At 40.7% G+C, this 17406-nt stretch overlaps 1 protein-coding gene across 1 annotated transcript in view; it reads right to left on the bottom strand.

Moving 5' to 3' along the window:
• THSD7A (thrombospondin type 1 domain containing 7A) overlaps positions 1–17406 on the bottom strand; it is a 522439-nt gene that overhangs the window by 188614 nt on the left and 316419 nt on the right. Inside the window, exon 4 of the mRNA XM_075125837.1 lies at positions 8010–8841. Coding sequence (XP_074981938.1) covers positions 8010–8841 — 832 coding nt within the window. The remainder of the gene's footprint in view (positions 1–8009; positions 8842–17406) is intronic.

The raw sequence follows: 17406 nt of genomic DNA, 5'->3' as shown, positions 1-17406 counted from the left end.
TACAGACTAACATGGCTGCTACTCTGAAACCTCCATAATAATATATAACATAACCATTCTGTGTCATGTCATGATGTGCCTGACCTGCTTTACATGACAGGTCACAACTAGCCCCTAGTACCCACACTAAACTCAATAACCAAAATTAAACCAAAGTATTACAGCCCTCAGGAGACTAAACTACGGTGGATACCGCTTAACAGCAATTCCAATAAAGCTTAATACACTTAATACCAACATCTTGCTGCAAAATGATCCCATTCTATTGACTTTATGTGAATAGGATTCAGATATCAGCAACAGACATGATGCTTAGTAACAATTTTTTATTGGAAGAAAGGCCCCAGCTGCAAGGTTTGCAGGGCTGCAGCCAGGGAAGTGCCTTCCCTGATGGCAGCCCCAGAAACCTGTCTGTGGCTAGTGCTTAGCATGTCCCTGTTCCTCCTTCCCTGAATGCAGCCCCACAAACCTGCCTGCAGCCCGGGACTTGCCCAACATGGGAACCCGTGCCAGAGTCCCAGTCCTGTGGGCTGGGAAGGGAGATTGGGAAGGGAGACTGTGAGCAGGGCAGCAGCAGGAAGGGGTCTGCAGCCCAGATACTGGGGCTTTCCATAAGGAACAGAGGCACTGGGGGCCCACAGAGCTGCACAATATCTCTACTTGCATTCTAGAAGCTGCATCCTACTCTGGCACTGGGGCACGGGTTGAGCACAACCCAGCACTTCCTTTCTTGTTGGTAGTCCCACAGGCAGGTTTGCGAGGCTGCAGCCAGGAGAGGCACATCTCACTGCTTCCTTGCCAGGCTACAGCCCCGCACACCTGCCTTGGGCAACTTTTGAATAATAACAACTTTTTGCTGGGAAGCAAGAGGTTTCTAATAAGTGGAATCCACAGTATTATGTGCCACAGACAGAGAATTGGAGAGACTGAGGCACACCAATGCCCAAGGTCCCTTCAATGGTGGGGAACTGATGAAGGGAGATATACCTGGATGGTCCTGGCAAACGACCTGTGCCCCATGCTGCAGAGGAAGGCAAAAAAGGCCCCGAAATCAATCTCTCCTGGGGGAAAATTCCTTCCTGACCCCACATATGACGATCAGTTAGGCCCTTAGCATATGATCAAGGCCCACCAGCCAAGCACCTGAGAGACAGAATTTTCAGTACCACACTTGAGAGGACTGGCCCACCCTCTCCATCAGAAGAAATCCTCATCCAGTACTCATACACTCAAATTTGTCAAGCTCTCCCTTAATTAGTTTTAAGTTGTTTGCCCCCACTATACCTATTGTGAGCCTCACGCCTCTTATGGCTAGAAACCTTCTCCTAATTTCCAGCCTAAATTTATTAATGGCCAGCTCATACCCATCTGTTCTTGTGCCAACATTGTCCTTTAACTTAAATGGGGCCTCACCATCCCTGGTATTTATCCCCTTGATGTATTTACATAGAGCAACCATATCCACTCTCAGCCTTCTTTTTGCTACGATAAATAAGACAAGCTCGTTTAGTCTCCTCTCATACGATAGGCCGTCCATTCCTCTGATCATCCTGAACACTCTTCTGAGGAAGATATGCCACTGTAACTGGGAGCTGCCACTGCTCCCCCGCTCCAAGCATGTGTTGCCATGCCCAGTCTCAGCCAAGGGGGTTGATTTTTATAACAAAGGTTAACAAACAACCAGAACACAGTCTTAACTTAATTCCTACCCCCAAACCACACCCCTGTTTGGTCCCACTGTACTAACAGTTTAGGTAGTCACATTCCATAATCGGGCAATTTTTTGTTAATATGCCTTGACTAGCCACAACTGAAGCAAACCATGAGGATCCCTGGTCCCTTCCCACTACTATTTGCAATAGACTGCAGGGCTCCCCAGGTCCCTTGTAGGTGCTGTGCACCCCCTGATTTAGGACACTCGGGGTCTTTCCCCCTTGAGAGTTCCCTGGGCCACCCCCGGTGAACTCCTTTCAGTTTACTGTAGTGCCCATACTGATTGCCTCCTTCCGCCTCAAAGAAGGCCTCAGCTCACTCGACCATTTCCCCCACTGAGGCCATCTGGAAGCGCCTTACCCAGCTCTGAGCCCCTCTGGGTAGAACCTTCAGGAACTGCTCAGATTTTGTATTTGCATAAAACCTGTGTCATTTCCCTCAGTGAATGCCCACCATAGTTGTAGGTCTCCAGCTTGCCTGCCATGGAACCTATAAGCCATCATCAGTACAAATGACGACGACAAATGAACCAGAGTCATCCATTCTAATCATATTTCAATATCAGCCTGGGCCCACTTCATTTCCATGCATACTGCAGCCAGAGTTTCTCAGCATGGGCCCATGGACAGCCCTAAAAGCACTGTGGGCCTGACAGACTAATTTGCTATACTTTGACAAGGCTATGTCATCACCATTGCTCTCTCCCCAACCTTCCATCATGAGTTCCTCATAGAAATAATCTCATTATGGCATGTATTGCCCTTTACATATTTTCTCTATTGGCTTTGAGAAGGTGTACGATGGTTAAGCCTGCCTTCCTGTGATGGTTACCTGTGGAGGCACTCACCACACCATGTGCAGTCCCTCATGCAGGAGGTCTCAATGACATTGACCCCTCTTACCATACTTTCATCTCTGAACTGGATTAAAGCTGTTTGTTCTATAACATTCTGCCTGCTGGAAGGACCCACGCCCTGTTGTCTACTGCCATTTTGATCCTGCACCCAGGGAGGGTCCAATGCCCAAATTCCACCACAGGGAGGTTGCCTTGCCTACCCTCTAATGTCTTGGAACTAGGACCCAGGAAATCCACTATCCCATCCAAGGTTGGTGGTCCAGCTGCTAGCAGCATGTTAAGCTTACACTTCAGCTCCCGAAGAAAACCATTCCAATACTCAGTCCACATACAGAGGAGTCCCTACCCAAGGGAAAGTTTATGGGCACCACAGCTACACACCACTTTCCAAATTCGCTGAGAACGGACTTTGTGGCCCTCCCATAGGTGAGTGATTTCAACCTCTGGAAGAGTCCCTGCCTTTGCCCACTTCTCCTTCCTACCAATTCTCTGCTCTGTGGGGGAGGGGGGCTCAACCATGGTATCCAACCACCCTGCCCCTTCCCCCCCCCCCCCGCAGGGCCCACTCGCACATCACTCACGAAGGAGAAACCTCCACTGAAGGTGAACTCCTGCACCCAATGCTATCCTCCTCTGCTTCTTTCCAGGGCAAGCAGGTTTCATTTAACCCCTGCAAGGGAAAAGCTCTTGGTCCTGTTGTGTCTAAGGGGCCTGGTCCCTGGGCTGCTGTTGCTGCCACTAGGCTGCCCACTGCTGCATGTGCTCTTTACTGGTGCTGTGGCTGCCTCTGGAGTTATTTCCAGATAGTCCTTGCTGATACCCTACTGGTAACCCTGCGGCTCTTAGGGACCCTCAACCCCAGAGGCGGGGAACCACTGCTCTGTGTAACCAGAAGCAAAGTTAGACATTTTTAAATCAACAGGTCCAGATAACTTGCCTCCAAGAGTTTTAAAAGACCTGGTTGAGGAGCTTGCTGAACTGTTAATACTGATTTTCAATAAGTCTTGGAGCACTGAGGAAGTTCCAGAAGATTGGATGAAAACTAATGTTGTGCCAATTTTTAAAATGGGTAAATGGGATTACCCAGGTAAGTATAGGTCTGTCAGTCTGATATTCATTCATCCCAAGCAAGATAATGGAGCAGAGGATATGGGATTTGATTAAAAAAAGAATTAAAGGAGGGTAATGTAATTAATGCAAATCAACATGGGATTTATGAAAAACTGGACTCTGCCTAACTAACCTGATATTTTTTTATGAGATTACAGGTTTGGTTGATAAAGGTAATAGTGTGGTTATAATATCCTTAGACTTTGGTAAGGAATTTGACTTGGTACTGCACAAGATTTTGATTAAAAAATCAGAATGATAAAAACTGATATGGCACACATTAAACAGATTAACAACTGGCTACCTGATCAGTCTCAAAACGTAACTGTAAATGGGAAATCATCATCAAGTGGGTGCATTTCCAGGGGCATCCCACAAGGATCAATTCTTGGCCCTATGCTAGTTAACATTTTTATCAATGACCTGGAAGAAAAAACAAAAATTGGAGGAGTGATAAATAATGAAGAGGACAGGTCACTCATACAGAGCAAATTGGATCACTTGGAAAACTGGGTGCAAGCAAATAATGTGTGTTTTAATATGGCAAAATGTAGAGGTATACATCTAGGAACAACAGATGTAGGCCATACTTACAGGATTGGAGGAAGCAGTGACTCTGAAAAAGATTTGGGGGTCATGGTGGATAATCAGCTGAACATGAGCTCCCAGTTTGGGGCTGGTGCCAAAAAAGCTAATGTTATGCATAAACAGGGGAATATCAACTATGCATAGAGAGGTTATTTTACCTCTATATTTGGCTCAGGTGCGACTGCTGCTGGATTACTGTATCCAGTTCTGGTGCCCACAATTTGAGAAGGATGTTGACAAATTGAAGATGGTTCAGAAAAGAACCACAAGAATGACTAAAGGATTAGACAATGTGCCTTATAGTTATTGATTCAAGGAGCTCCATCTATTTAGCTTAAGAAGAGAAGGTTAAAGGGCTCTTCAGTCTAGCAGACAAAGGTATAACACAATTCAATGGCTGGAAGTTGAAGCTATACAAATTCAGACTGGAAATAAGGTGCACATATTTAACAGTGAAGGTAATTAACAATTGGAACAATTTACCAAGGGTCGTAGTGGATTCTCCATCATGGGCAATTTTAAAATCAAGATTGGATGTTTTTTCTAAAAGATACACTCTTAGTGATTATTCTGGGGGACCTTCTATGGCCTGTGTTATACAGAAGGTCAGAATAGATGGTCACAGTGGTTCCTTTTGGCACTGGAAGCTATAAATCTATGCTGGAATGGAAATCATGGGATACAATCAGACAGCACTGTGAAGAGGGCAGTATGTATGCACAGACTGGCAGACAGACAACTTCAAAAGCTGAAGTTCAATTGCCAGTATTTCCTACATAAAATCACATAATCACCCTTCCCTTTGTTTCCAGTATTCTATAGCCTGATGTACATGCATGTGTACAATGCTGATGGGCCTGAGATTTGGGTATCCTCAAGTGCAAGTGCTTCCACTTACTGTATACATCAGGCATCTTTGGAGAGGTCGAGGTAAGGTATGCTATTGACTGCTAATTGTACATTTTCTTTCCTTTGCTATTTATGTCAAATCCTTGTTTGATTAATTAACTGTTTCTTTGTGAGTTTCTGCCTCCTTTTTATTTTAAAATTATTTATACTATATGATAATTTAGATGTTTTGGGTTACTCCTGCAAAGATTTGTGTACTTTTAAAACCCAGAAGTAAGTGACCTTTCAGTACAGGTATGTGTACTGTTTGAAGGATAATGCCATGGTTCCATCTTTTACTGTAGTACTGCTTCTGAAAGATGGCACTGAGAACTGTCATTACAAACACTTGCTCTTCCTTGCTGTATGATAGATTTTCAAGTCTTTAGACCATTTACAAGGGAGGCATCATAGTCTGGTGGACAGGCCACTAGTCTGGGAGTCCAGAGACCTGAATTATATTGTCAGCTCTACTCTTGACTCACTTTCAGTAAGACACTTGTGATAAAATTTCTAAGTGTCCTTCAAATTTGGTTATCTCCTTTTTGGATGCCCAGTTCAAAACAGGTGGGGAACTGCAGCTGATAAGTATACCTGAGAATCAGGCCTTAGATGTCTTCTCAAGCAGAACACCCAAGGGGCCTTCAGTTTTGTTTTTTCCCCTCTTCTGTAAATTAGGGATAATGAAACGTAACCACTTTTAGGTAGCACTATGATCCGCAAATGAAAACTGTTATGTAATACTAAGTAGTAGTAATAGGAATGATGGACCTTATTATTGTAACTGATATTTGGGAGGGTTCTTGTAACTAGACATAGATATAATGTAATAAAGAATTGATTTAAAATATTTTTTGAACTTTTGTGCTGTATGTCTGAAAACCTTACATAATTGGAAGGGTGGTATTAAATGCTGCCCTGAGGGAATGGTTGAACTAATTACACTTTTAAAAACTGAATGAAGAGTTAAATGACAAAGTGAAAATTCAAATGAAATATCCACAGTACAAGTTAATCTAATGGCAGTGGGTGACAAGTTAATTCAGATAGCAGGGTCATTCATATAACAGTGGGAGTCATATTAGTTAATCACCTGCTATACTTGAGGGAAGAAAGTGGGGAGGATCATATGACAGAAGGCAAAAAATAGAAGAGATCATGGAGGGAAGGGAGAAGAATTAAAATGAAGGAAAACATGCTGAGGGACTTGGCAAGGGAAAGTACCAGTTGGAGAGGGAGGCCCAGGAGGTAGAACAGAATGGAAGGAAATACGGGGATAAGAAGGAATGGTCAAAATCTAGGGGGGAAAAGAATCAGAGTGAAGATCTTGAAGAGAGAAAGGAATGTAACATTGGAGGAGAGAGTGTCACAGAAAAAGAAAGAGGATAGATTCATAGATTATAAGGCCAGAAGGGACAATTGTGATCATCTAGTCTGACCTCCTGTATAACATAGGTCATAGGACTTCCCTGAATTAATTCCTCTTTGAAATAGAGTATAACTTTTAGAAAAAAACATCCAATCTTGATTTAAGAATTGACAGTGGTGGAGAATCCACCACAACTTTTGATAAGTTGTTCCAATGGTTAATTATCCTCACTGTTAAAAATGTGTACCTTATTTCAAGTCTGAATTTGTCCAGCTTCAACTTCCAGCCACTGAATTTCATTAAACCTTTGTCTGCTAGATTGAAGAGGCTATTTTAGAACGTTTATTCCCCATGTAAGTGCTTAAAAACTGTGATGAAGCAACCCATAACCTTCTCTGTTAAGATAAATAGATTGAGCTCCTGGAATCTATCACTATACGGGATGTTTTCTAATCCTTTAGTTGTTCTCATGACCCTTCTCAGTCTCCCAATTTATCAACATCCTTCTTGAATTGTGAACACCAGAACAAAAACAGTAATCCAATAGCAGTTGCACCAGTGTCAAATGCAGAGATGGTAACAGAGCCTCCCAACTCCCAGTTGATATTCCCCTCTTTATACATCCAAAGATTTCATTAGTCCTGTTGGCCACAGCACTGAACCCGAAACTCATGTTCAGCTGATTATTCAGCAAAACCTGAACATCTTTTTTAGGGTCACTGCTTCCATCCCCATCCTGTAAGTGTGACCCATATTGTTTGCTCCTAGATACATATCTTTACATTTGACTACATTAAAATGCATAGTTTTTGTGCCCAGAAATATAGAAGAAAGGTGCAAAAGGAGGAAAGAGAGAATTAAAATATTTGGAAATAAAATACACATTTTTGCGAGAAGTATCTTTTTCAGGAGCTTAGCCATAGGACACAAAATCAGTAACAGAAACCGATTATGTAAAGGGGAAACAGTACTTCACTCATTTGCATTTCAAAACCAAAAAATTCTGGAATAAATATATGTTGACTTGTTATAGATTCTTTTTCTAGCATCTATTAGACACTCACACCCCAGCCCTATTACTGTGTACACACAAAGCTTTAAATACAATAATGCAGACATCACCTGTCTCAACCATGCTTCACTTGTTATGGAGGAAAAATGTGCCAAAATGCCAGAGAAACAGAATGCACATTTGATGAGCAATCTCAGGCTTTCAGTGAGCCTTCTGGGATACATATTTAGACAAACAAAGGCTAGATGGTGTATAATGCTTAACACCACTTGTGCTATGTTTTTTCAAATGTATTATGGAAAAATCTTAAACTTCACAGAGTAAGGTAGAGTTAGAAATAGATTGCGTTATGCTGATATAAAAGTGTATACAACAGTACAATTATTAGGAGATTCTTCATTCTTTTCTTAAAGTTCCAACTACACACAGTCCAGACAGACACACAGATGTTCAAGTTAATAAACAGTGATTACCTCAATGCAGCAGTTTTTCCATTTTTGTGAGTACATGTAACCTGCCGGGTCTGATACCCAATCTGTATGTCCCAATATTTGTTCTCTTGTCTGTTCTGCCTATTTCGATTCCTCTTTTTCTTAATAAGCTCCCGAGCTTCAGGATCCCGAACTCCTTTTTCTCTGTCCTTCTCCTTTTCTTTGTTCTTCCCTCGTTTCCTTGCTTGCCTTATATGTCTTGAGTGGGGCACTGAGCATGTACTCCAGGGCCCCACATTCAGGCTATGCATGCTTTCTTCAGTAGTACATGGGACAGAGTGACAGATCTGAAATTCAGTCAGGTTAGGGCAGGCAGAGCCACCAAACTGAGGTGGAGCAACAATGTGACGAGTTCGATGCTGAAGCCCGTTGCCACAGGTCTTGGAACATTCTGACCAGGGGGAGAACTCTGCCACAATACAGTCCTGACGGCAAGGGATGAGGCATGCCTGTTCCAGGCGTGGCTTTGGCTCAAAGTACTCGCATATGACATCCTCAGCAGAAACCCCATTTGATTTTTGGATACAAGTTACGTCTCTCATCTGGATTCCTTCTTCTCCTTTGATGCATTCCACTGGTTTTTCAAGATTCCTTGAAATAACTGGCTGGCACTGATTCCAATTGCCCAACTGCCAATCATACAGTTCTTTGTGCCAGTCACAAACCCTGAAACAGTTCTGTTGGTTCTCAGGCCTCTCTGTCTGTTTACAATTTGTGGGCAGTGTTGTCCATCCTTCCGCATGAGCACACCATACTGCCCGTGTTTGGATACCACCTGGACCACATTCATCTCCCATACATCTTCCCCATGGACCTAGGAAACAAGATGAAAGCCACTGTAATATTTTACATTTAATTACTGCTTCATTATTAAACTCAAGATACAGCGAGAAAGCACAAGAATCAAGAGCATATTCTTTCCCAATAGCCCTACAAAGCAGGGTCTTCGTATGATATGTAGGAAAGAAAAGTTATTGATTTTCATCTATTATAGAGTACAATCTTAGAGAGCCTACATAATAGAACAAGTGAGGGACTATCCCTCTGTTTTCTGGTCTTTTTGTGATTATAAATGAATTTTACTACATAGTTTTCTTTTCATGTTGAATAATTAAAATATTTCTGCTCTTGGAGTTCATCAGAGATTGATCACATCAGGATTGAGACATTATACAATTTATTTGTAAAAATTTGCTTTGCCAGCTAAACAGGAGAAAAGCTTCCCCACAGTATGTGTAAACAATCTCAGCTCCAACCTACAGGCAAACTCTTCTGGAGATCAGATTTTGGTTTTCTGTCTAGCTTTTCCAATGCAACCCAACTTCATAGTCACATGCTACATAGCTCTCATTTTTCTAAATTGTGTCAAATAAAGAGAATAATATAAAAAAAAAATCTGAAAAACAGTGGTCATTGCAGGTGATGTGAGACCTATTTTGCCAACTTTTAAATCCTCCCCAAACTACTAAAAAAATAAAGGAAGCAGAATAAGTAAGCCTTTGTTCTGAGTAACTCATGAAGAGTCCTAGTAAAATATATATTCAGAGATGACGTCTTACCAGTTCCTGGCAATTTACAGAACAATAGAAATAAGTGACGAAACAGAGACAGTAGGTCTGCAATGGGCATACTTGTTTAGACTAATAACAAAACCATTAGAATTATCATGGATTTTAAAGTTCACAATGTAAACAGTTTCTGTGGTTTTAAACACAGGCACAATATTCAACAGGGCAAATTCACAAAAATCCACAAGTTACATAAGGGGAGGACTGTCACTGTGTTTATTATGAAAGCTACCGCCTGTTATTTTCCTGAGTTCTGACAAATTGATCAAAAGTGAAAAGATGCCACTTCTGTCTGCCAAAATTGCAAATCTGAACTAAGGGTGAAATGTTATGATATTCAGGTATATAAATTCTCAGCTATGACTTTATTGTTATAGTCACAAAATGAAAGTCAGACCTTTTGCATAGGTGTCTTTTTAAAACAAAGTATGAAAGATGCACAAGATTATATTACAACTAAAAAATAAACCTGTGCTGAATTTAGTGTTCTCTATTAAATCATTCATGCCCATTTACTCTACGTTGGAGAGCAAAGAAAGAAAATATAATCCAGCTAACTTTCTGTTGAAAAGCTGAAAAAAATACTGACCTTAGTGTGCATTTACTTATGTTCTCATAAGTTCTCCTATGTACTCAGTAAAACGCTGTTTTTAATTTTTGTTTCACTCCACTGTGGAAGAGGAGAAAGACAGGCTGTGTAGCAAAATTACAATCACAATTTCTCCATAGTACAAATATCCACCACTAAACACAAACCTTATAAAACCAGGTGACTATCTAAAAAGTCCTTTCTTTGACAGAGAAGTTCCAGTGTCCACACACACACAATGGAGGCCAGACAATGCAATCTTTATTTATCTGAATGACCCCACTGATCATAATGGGACTATTTCCATGAGTAAAATTGTAGGATTTGCAAGGTTGAGCCCTTGTGACAGTGAAATAATTTTAAATATTTTTTTTTCATTTAGTGGCTGGCAGGAGTTTGGAGAGTCCCACAGACTTCAAAAACTTCCATTGGGAATGTTGCCTGTGATTCTAACATTAACTTCAGTGGGAGTTTTGGGAGCAGACTTTATGGTAAGATATGGCACTTAGTCTCCGTAGCCCTTGCTAGTGTACTTTTGAACAGACACTTGATTACAGTACACTGTAGAAGAGGCACTGTAGTTGAATAGTTTGCTTATGGATATTAAAACCTGAGCATTACATATATGATAGCAATGCCAGCTGGCAGACAGATTCAGCACATGCAAACTCCTGCACTGTTTTCTGCAGATTACGTTTGAATTAGGGTTTCCAAGGTTTAGCAAGATACCCAGAAAAATAAATGTATGTTTTAAGTACAAATACATTTCCGTTTCCATTTCAGTAAGATTACCCTACTCTAACCAGCCTTCCACAAATGACATAATCATCATTGTATTCATTGTATTCTAAATATATTTACATTGAGCACAAAGCAATTGCATTTCCTCAGAAAATTGCATGGAGTTCTATTTAAGAACACCAACCAAGTCTAAAGGAAAAGAATAAAAACCTGCTTATAATCACCAACTAAAGCAAGGACAGTAATATAATCACAACTGAACATAAAGCTAACTCATTCAACTTGCAGACTGGAAACTCCTGTCTTATCACATCACTGCACCTTGTATTTACCCCGTGTGTCCAATTAAGAGAAACTCTTTTAAAGATCAGATCTTTGTCACTAAACTCCAGATGAAGGGTCACTATTTTGGCATTCATTTGAGCCTTGAAATAATGAAGTATTCAAGAGAGAGTGCACCATATCTAAAAATTGTTCCTGACAGCTGAGCATTGCTGTCCCACATAAATCTCATGTTCATACTAATCTAAATGCTAAAAATTGTAGTTAGGTCATTAAACGCAAACTGCAGTAATGTTAATGTGAAAAAATGGTAAAAATGCTGTATTGGAAGGTGATAAATGGGCTCTGCATTTATCTGTGGAACAGTATGAACTAACTCCACAATTTTAGCTGCACCTTCTAGCACTGCTATGATGTCAATGGTTTTAACACAGCCATAAAATCTGCTGTCGGATAAAAGATGGCACAAAAAGAGTTAGAATAAAAGAATATTAAAACAAAACAAAAAACAACACAGAATACCTTGTCTATTTTTAAAAGTTCTACGCATAGAAGACAAATGGAAAATGTATTAGTTCTGTGTGTGGGGTTTTTTGGGGTGGGGGGAGTTATAAAATTGAAAATGGCTTCCTTTTAAAAATGAATATTTGAAAGTTTTAACTTCATCAAGTGGGTGAGAACCAAATGGACTACTCACATACTTCAAGTGAAGCACTGCACAATGTTTGCAGGAGGGAGACCCTTGTAAATTTCATCTCCTAAATATTCAACTGCATGGGCCAGTATTTCTGCAGGCTTTCATGAGAATGTATTAATTTGGCTAAGGAAAAAATGTTGTAATTTTTTGCAAATGAATTGTATCTGAGGTCAACTGCCCTCAAAACTTCCTAAATCTGTAAATATCCACCACAAGAAGTTTCGCTAATTTTCTTAGTGAAAATGGTGACTTTTCACTCGTGTTTATCTACCTATCAATCTTAGGCCTTAATTATGTCTGAAGGGGAAGAAAAATACAAAATCTCAATGGAAGAGGAGAGAGAAGAATCATATGAACGAAAATAATGAAACAGGCCCTCCAAATCATGAGATTTTAAATATAATAAATTTGGGTCTCTGGTTTATAAGCCTTTAAAATTCACATTTATAAGCTTTACTCTACAACCATGAGAGCTCAATATATAGTATTTTTATTAATATTTTTTAAAATTACTGGCTCATACACCATTATGATCATTGAGTCTGACCTCATGCACATTGCAGGCCACAGGACCTCCCTCACCCACTCCTGTAACAGACCCATAACCTCTGGCTGAGTTACTGAAGCCCTCAAATCATGATTTAAAGACTACAAGTTACAGAGAATCCACCATTTACACTAGTTTAAACCTGCAAGTGACTCGTGCTCTATGCTGCAGAGGAAGACGAAAAAAACCCAGGGTCTCTGCAAATCTGAACTGGGGAAAATTTCCCGCCAAACCCAAATATGGCGATCAGTTAGACCCAGAGCATGTGGGCAAGACCATCCAGGCAGACACCGGGGAAGAATTATCTGTAGTATCTCAGAGCACCCCCACAGCCCCACCATCTACTGTACCATCACAGGCCATTGGAGATATTTGCTAGCAGTCGCAGACTGGCCACATGCCATTGTAGGCAGTCCCCTCCATACTATCCCCTCCATAAACTTATCAAGCTCAGTCTTGAAGCCACTTAGGTTTCTTTGCCCCCCACTGTGGCCCTTGGAAGGGCTGTCCCAGAACTTCACTCCTCTGATGGTTAGAAAGCTTCATCTAATTTAAAAAATAAACTTGTTGATGGCCAGTTTATATCCATTTGTTCTTGTGTCCACATTGGTGCTTAACTTAAATAACTCCGCTCCTGCCCTAGTATTTATCCCTCTGATTTATTTATAGAGTGCAATCATATCCCCTCAGTCTTCTTTTGGTTAGGCTAAACAGGCCAAGCTCCTTGAGTCTCATCCTATAAGGTAGGTTTTCCATTCTTCAGATCATCCTAGTAGCCCTTCTCTGCACCTGTTCCAGTTTGAATTCATCTTTCTTAAACAATGGAGATCAGAATTGCACACAGTTTTCCAGGTGAGATCTGACCAGTACCTTGTATAACAATACTAATACTTCCCTGTCTCTATTGGAAATACCTTGCCTGATGCATCCTAGGGCTGCATTAGCCTTTTTCAAGGACACATCATGTTGGTGGCTCATAGTCATCCTGTGATCAACTAAAACACCCAGAGAGATTCTCCAGGAACAAGGGCTTTAAAGAAAAACACCAAATATCACAAAACACATGCTAAAATCATTAAACTGGCAACACTACTTGACATTCTGGAAGTCCATGAATCCTTTTTATGCTAAAGGAATGTCCCATGGTTTAAATATTATTAAACGAGGCTGAAATGACTGCTGCATCATTGTATTATAATGTGACTACTGGCTGAAAGCACACCTAGACAAAAGGTGGCTTCCAGACCATCATGAAGACAGAACACCCCAGAGCTGAGGTTTTCCTTGATAAGTTCAGATTTGTGATTCCTCTCAGAGTTTTATCCAGAAAACATTATTGCGATGGGTTCGGTCACAGAGACCCCCTTGGGACTGTTACCTAATGTGCTGAAACTACCTCTAAGCCCATTTTCCCTGTTAGCTTGGGACTCCAGAACCCTACCTTGTTGAGGCAGACATGCTAGTCTGCTACAACACAGACCCAGGTCTGGTCCATGCCCCCAAAGCTGCAGACTTTAACCAAAAACTGCTCAGCAAGTCACTTATCTCCAGCACCCAGACACTAAATTCCCAACGGGATCCAAACCCCAAACAAATACATTTTACTCTGTATAAAGTTTATACAGGGTAAACTCATAAATTGTCTGCCCCCCATAACACTGATAGAGAGATATGCACAGCTGTTTGCTCCCCCAGGTATTAATCACTTACTCTGGGTTAATTAATAAACAAAAGTGATTTTATTAAGTATAAAAAGTAGGATTTAAGTGGTTTCAAGTAATAATAGACAGAACAAAGTACGTTACCAAGAAAAAAAAAACAAAAAACGCAAGTCTGAGCCTAATACATTTAAGAAACTGAATACAGGTAAATCTCACCCTCAGAGACGTTCCAATAAGCTTCTTTCACAGACTAGACTTCTCCTTAGTCGGGGCCCAATCCTTTCCCCGGTACAGTTCTTGTTAGTTCCAGCTCAGGTGGTAACTAGGGGATTTCTCACCACTGGCAACCCCCTTTTGTTCCACCCCCTTTTATATCTTTGGCACCAGGTGGGAATCCTTTGTCTCGCTCTGGGTTCCCACCCTTCCTTCTAAATGGAAAAGCACCAGGTTTAAGATGGATTTCAGTATGATGTGACATGTTCACATGTCCTGTGAGACTTCATTACCCACTGGCTGGCACCCACGTATACAGAAAGGCTTACAAGTAAACAGAGCCATTTACAAATAATTGTTCCGGTTAATGGGAGCCATCGAGATCCCAAGCCACTATTAATGGCCCACACTTTGCATAGTTACAGTAGGACCTCCGAGTAATACTTCATATTTGTAGTTTTAGATACAAGAATGATACATTCATACAAATAGGGTGAACACACTCAGTAGATTATAAGCTTTGTAGTGATACCTGACAAGAGACCTTTTGCATGAAGCATATTCCAGTTATATCATACTCACATTTATAAACATATTTCAATAAAACACATGGAGTGCAACATCACAATTATATTTCATGGTGGGGGGGGGAAGTATTCCTTTGTCTTATATTCATTTTCTGTTTGTATGATGGCGGGTGGGGTAGCGGGAGTAAGTTTTTCATCATGCTTGATCCATCCTCTACAAGATGAAGGCTCCTTTCAGATCCCACCCCTCCAGTAATCATCTTACATCTTGAAACATGAGTTTTAGCACAATACTATTCTTATATATAATGTAAATCTATCCCCTCATTATTTATGCTTACTAAATACAGTTCTGTGGACTTCACAGCCACTTCTTATGCAGGAAGGAGTCTCCCCCTCCCTGCACGGAATTCACCCTGCAAGGTAGGAAATTCCCTGAGAACAGATGGAATATTATCGTTGCACACTAGTACTGTGATCTTCTGTGGGTTCCAAAGCCTTATTCTGTTGATTTATAATTCTACCTTTTACTCTACCTACCTCCAAAATAATTTCAAGACAAAGCTTTTCTTTTTGTAAAAGCCCGCTTGTCCATTTCTTGTTCTGATGGGTGGTTTTAGTACCAACAAATGAGCCATGTAAAAAAGAAACAATAAAACAGTTCCAAAACCAAATTATGCAAACAATAACTGCTAGGCATTCATTCCTATCTCTTAAAATAAGTTTGACTGTAAAATATGTCTACATCCTTTAAATAAGCTCCTTTGTTTTCCCCTACTGGATTAAAAGAGGGTTGTTTATAGAACTGAAAATCCCCAGTGCAAAAGAACCATGAGCTGCAAAAACCAATAACTTAGTAATGTACTGTAGCCTATTTGCTGAACTGCACTTTTCTGCTTTCACTCTGAAGTAACATACAATTTGATAAATGGATTGCTGGTGAATACCAACCAATCATATTTATGTGAACCGCTGAGCAGAACTGCTTTTGAGTGTGTTTTGGATCATGAAGTCAAAGGACACTTTAGAATGGTGGCAAATTTGACCTATGTGTTTTACTTGCATCTGTTGGCAAAGTTCATCGAAGTCTTTACACATTTAAAAAAAAAATATTGCAGTAGAAAAAAACAAACACACTCTAAAATCACAAACTTGTGTGGCTTTGGAGATAGATGGAATTTAAAAAAACAGAAATAGTTTTCATGATATAGATTCCAAAGAATTGTCTCAAACAAGAGAGTGAGAAAATACCATATTTAAATGTTAGACTAGTTTCATCTCAGGTGTAACACCATTGGCTTTAATGGAATTATTCCAGGGATGAATTTGGGTAATTTTACCAATGTTCTTTTGCACCAGGACACAGTAATGTACAGAACAATAAAGGTTAGATACATAGCACTAGGTTGGTTGAAAAAACAATGCTTATATTCACACATAGGACATTTATGACTAAATTTACTGAAATTATTGGCACCACATTAACAATAAATGCAAGGTAATAATGATCCATGTTAGGGAACATCTTGTACAGAACATGTGCCTGCTGAAACATGGTTGTATAATAAATGGATCAATACTGAAGTTAATATTGCAAATTATTGGTTTAATTCATTTTTACATTAATATACATTTTATATATTAATATGTTTTGAATAAATGTGATCTTGAGTGCTGAAAAGGTACCAAATTTCAATAGGGTAATGGAGCAGAAAGTGCTCTCTGTGTGGGAATCCCATTTAAGTGGATAGTAAATTTGTTTGTGGAGCACCCACAGGACAGTGCTAGGTTGGGAGAGGCAATCAGCACATTGCTGCTGAAAGCGCACCTAATCTATAATTTGTACAAGTCTGATAATTTCCATCCCTACAATGGCTGGCTGGCATATAAATGACTCATGAGGGAATCAGGTAAGTGCTTAATGTACGTATGTATGTATGGACCCCCCCACACACACACGCCCCCGCCCCAGTTTATTACATTGCAAATAAATAACAATTCACTAATACAGCACTTTTCCTGCATAGATCTGAAAGCACTTTAGGAGGGGCAGTACAGTTATCCCCACTTTACAGAGGATGAAACTGTGGGATAGGGAGGTGAAGTGATTTGAAATTTTGTCAGGAATCTTTTCAAATCAGGGTGCCCAAATGGTGCATCCAATTAGATGCAGTGAATCTGGTCCATGAGGCGTTCCCCTGAGTTGGAGAATCCTCTGCTGGCAAAAATCTATGTTCTTACGCTATGATTCTGGCACCCAGCATAGGGGAAGTGTCAGGGAGAAAAAGGGCTGGAATAAATGTGTTTCTATGCTGTGGCAGCCTCCAGATGCTGGAATAATCCCTGGGGTTACTAGCCGGTGATATAATTTAGAGCAGGGATCGGCAGCCTTTGGCATGCGGCCCGTCAGGGAAAGCTGCTAGAGGGCCGGGATGGTTTGTTTACCTGCAGTGTCTGCAGGTTTGGCCGATCACAGCTCCTACTGGCTGCAGTTCACCGTGCCAGACCAATTGGGGCTGCGGGAAGCGGTGCGGGCTGAGGGATGTGCTGGCCG

Source organism: Caretta caretta, chromosome 2, assembly GCF_965140235.1.
Source record: "Caretta caretta isolate rCarCar2 chromosome 2, rCarCar1.hap1, whole genome shotgun sequence".
Classification (NCBI taxonomy): Eukaryota; Metazoa; Chordata; order Testudines; family Cheloniidae; genus Caretta; species Caretta caretta.
Note: the sequence above shows the minus strand (reverse complement) of the source record. Positions and strands in the feature narration are given on the sequence as shown.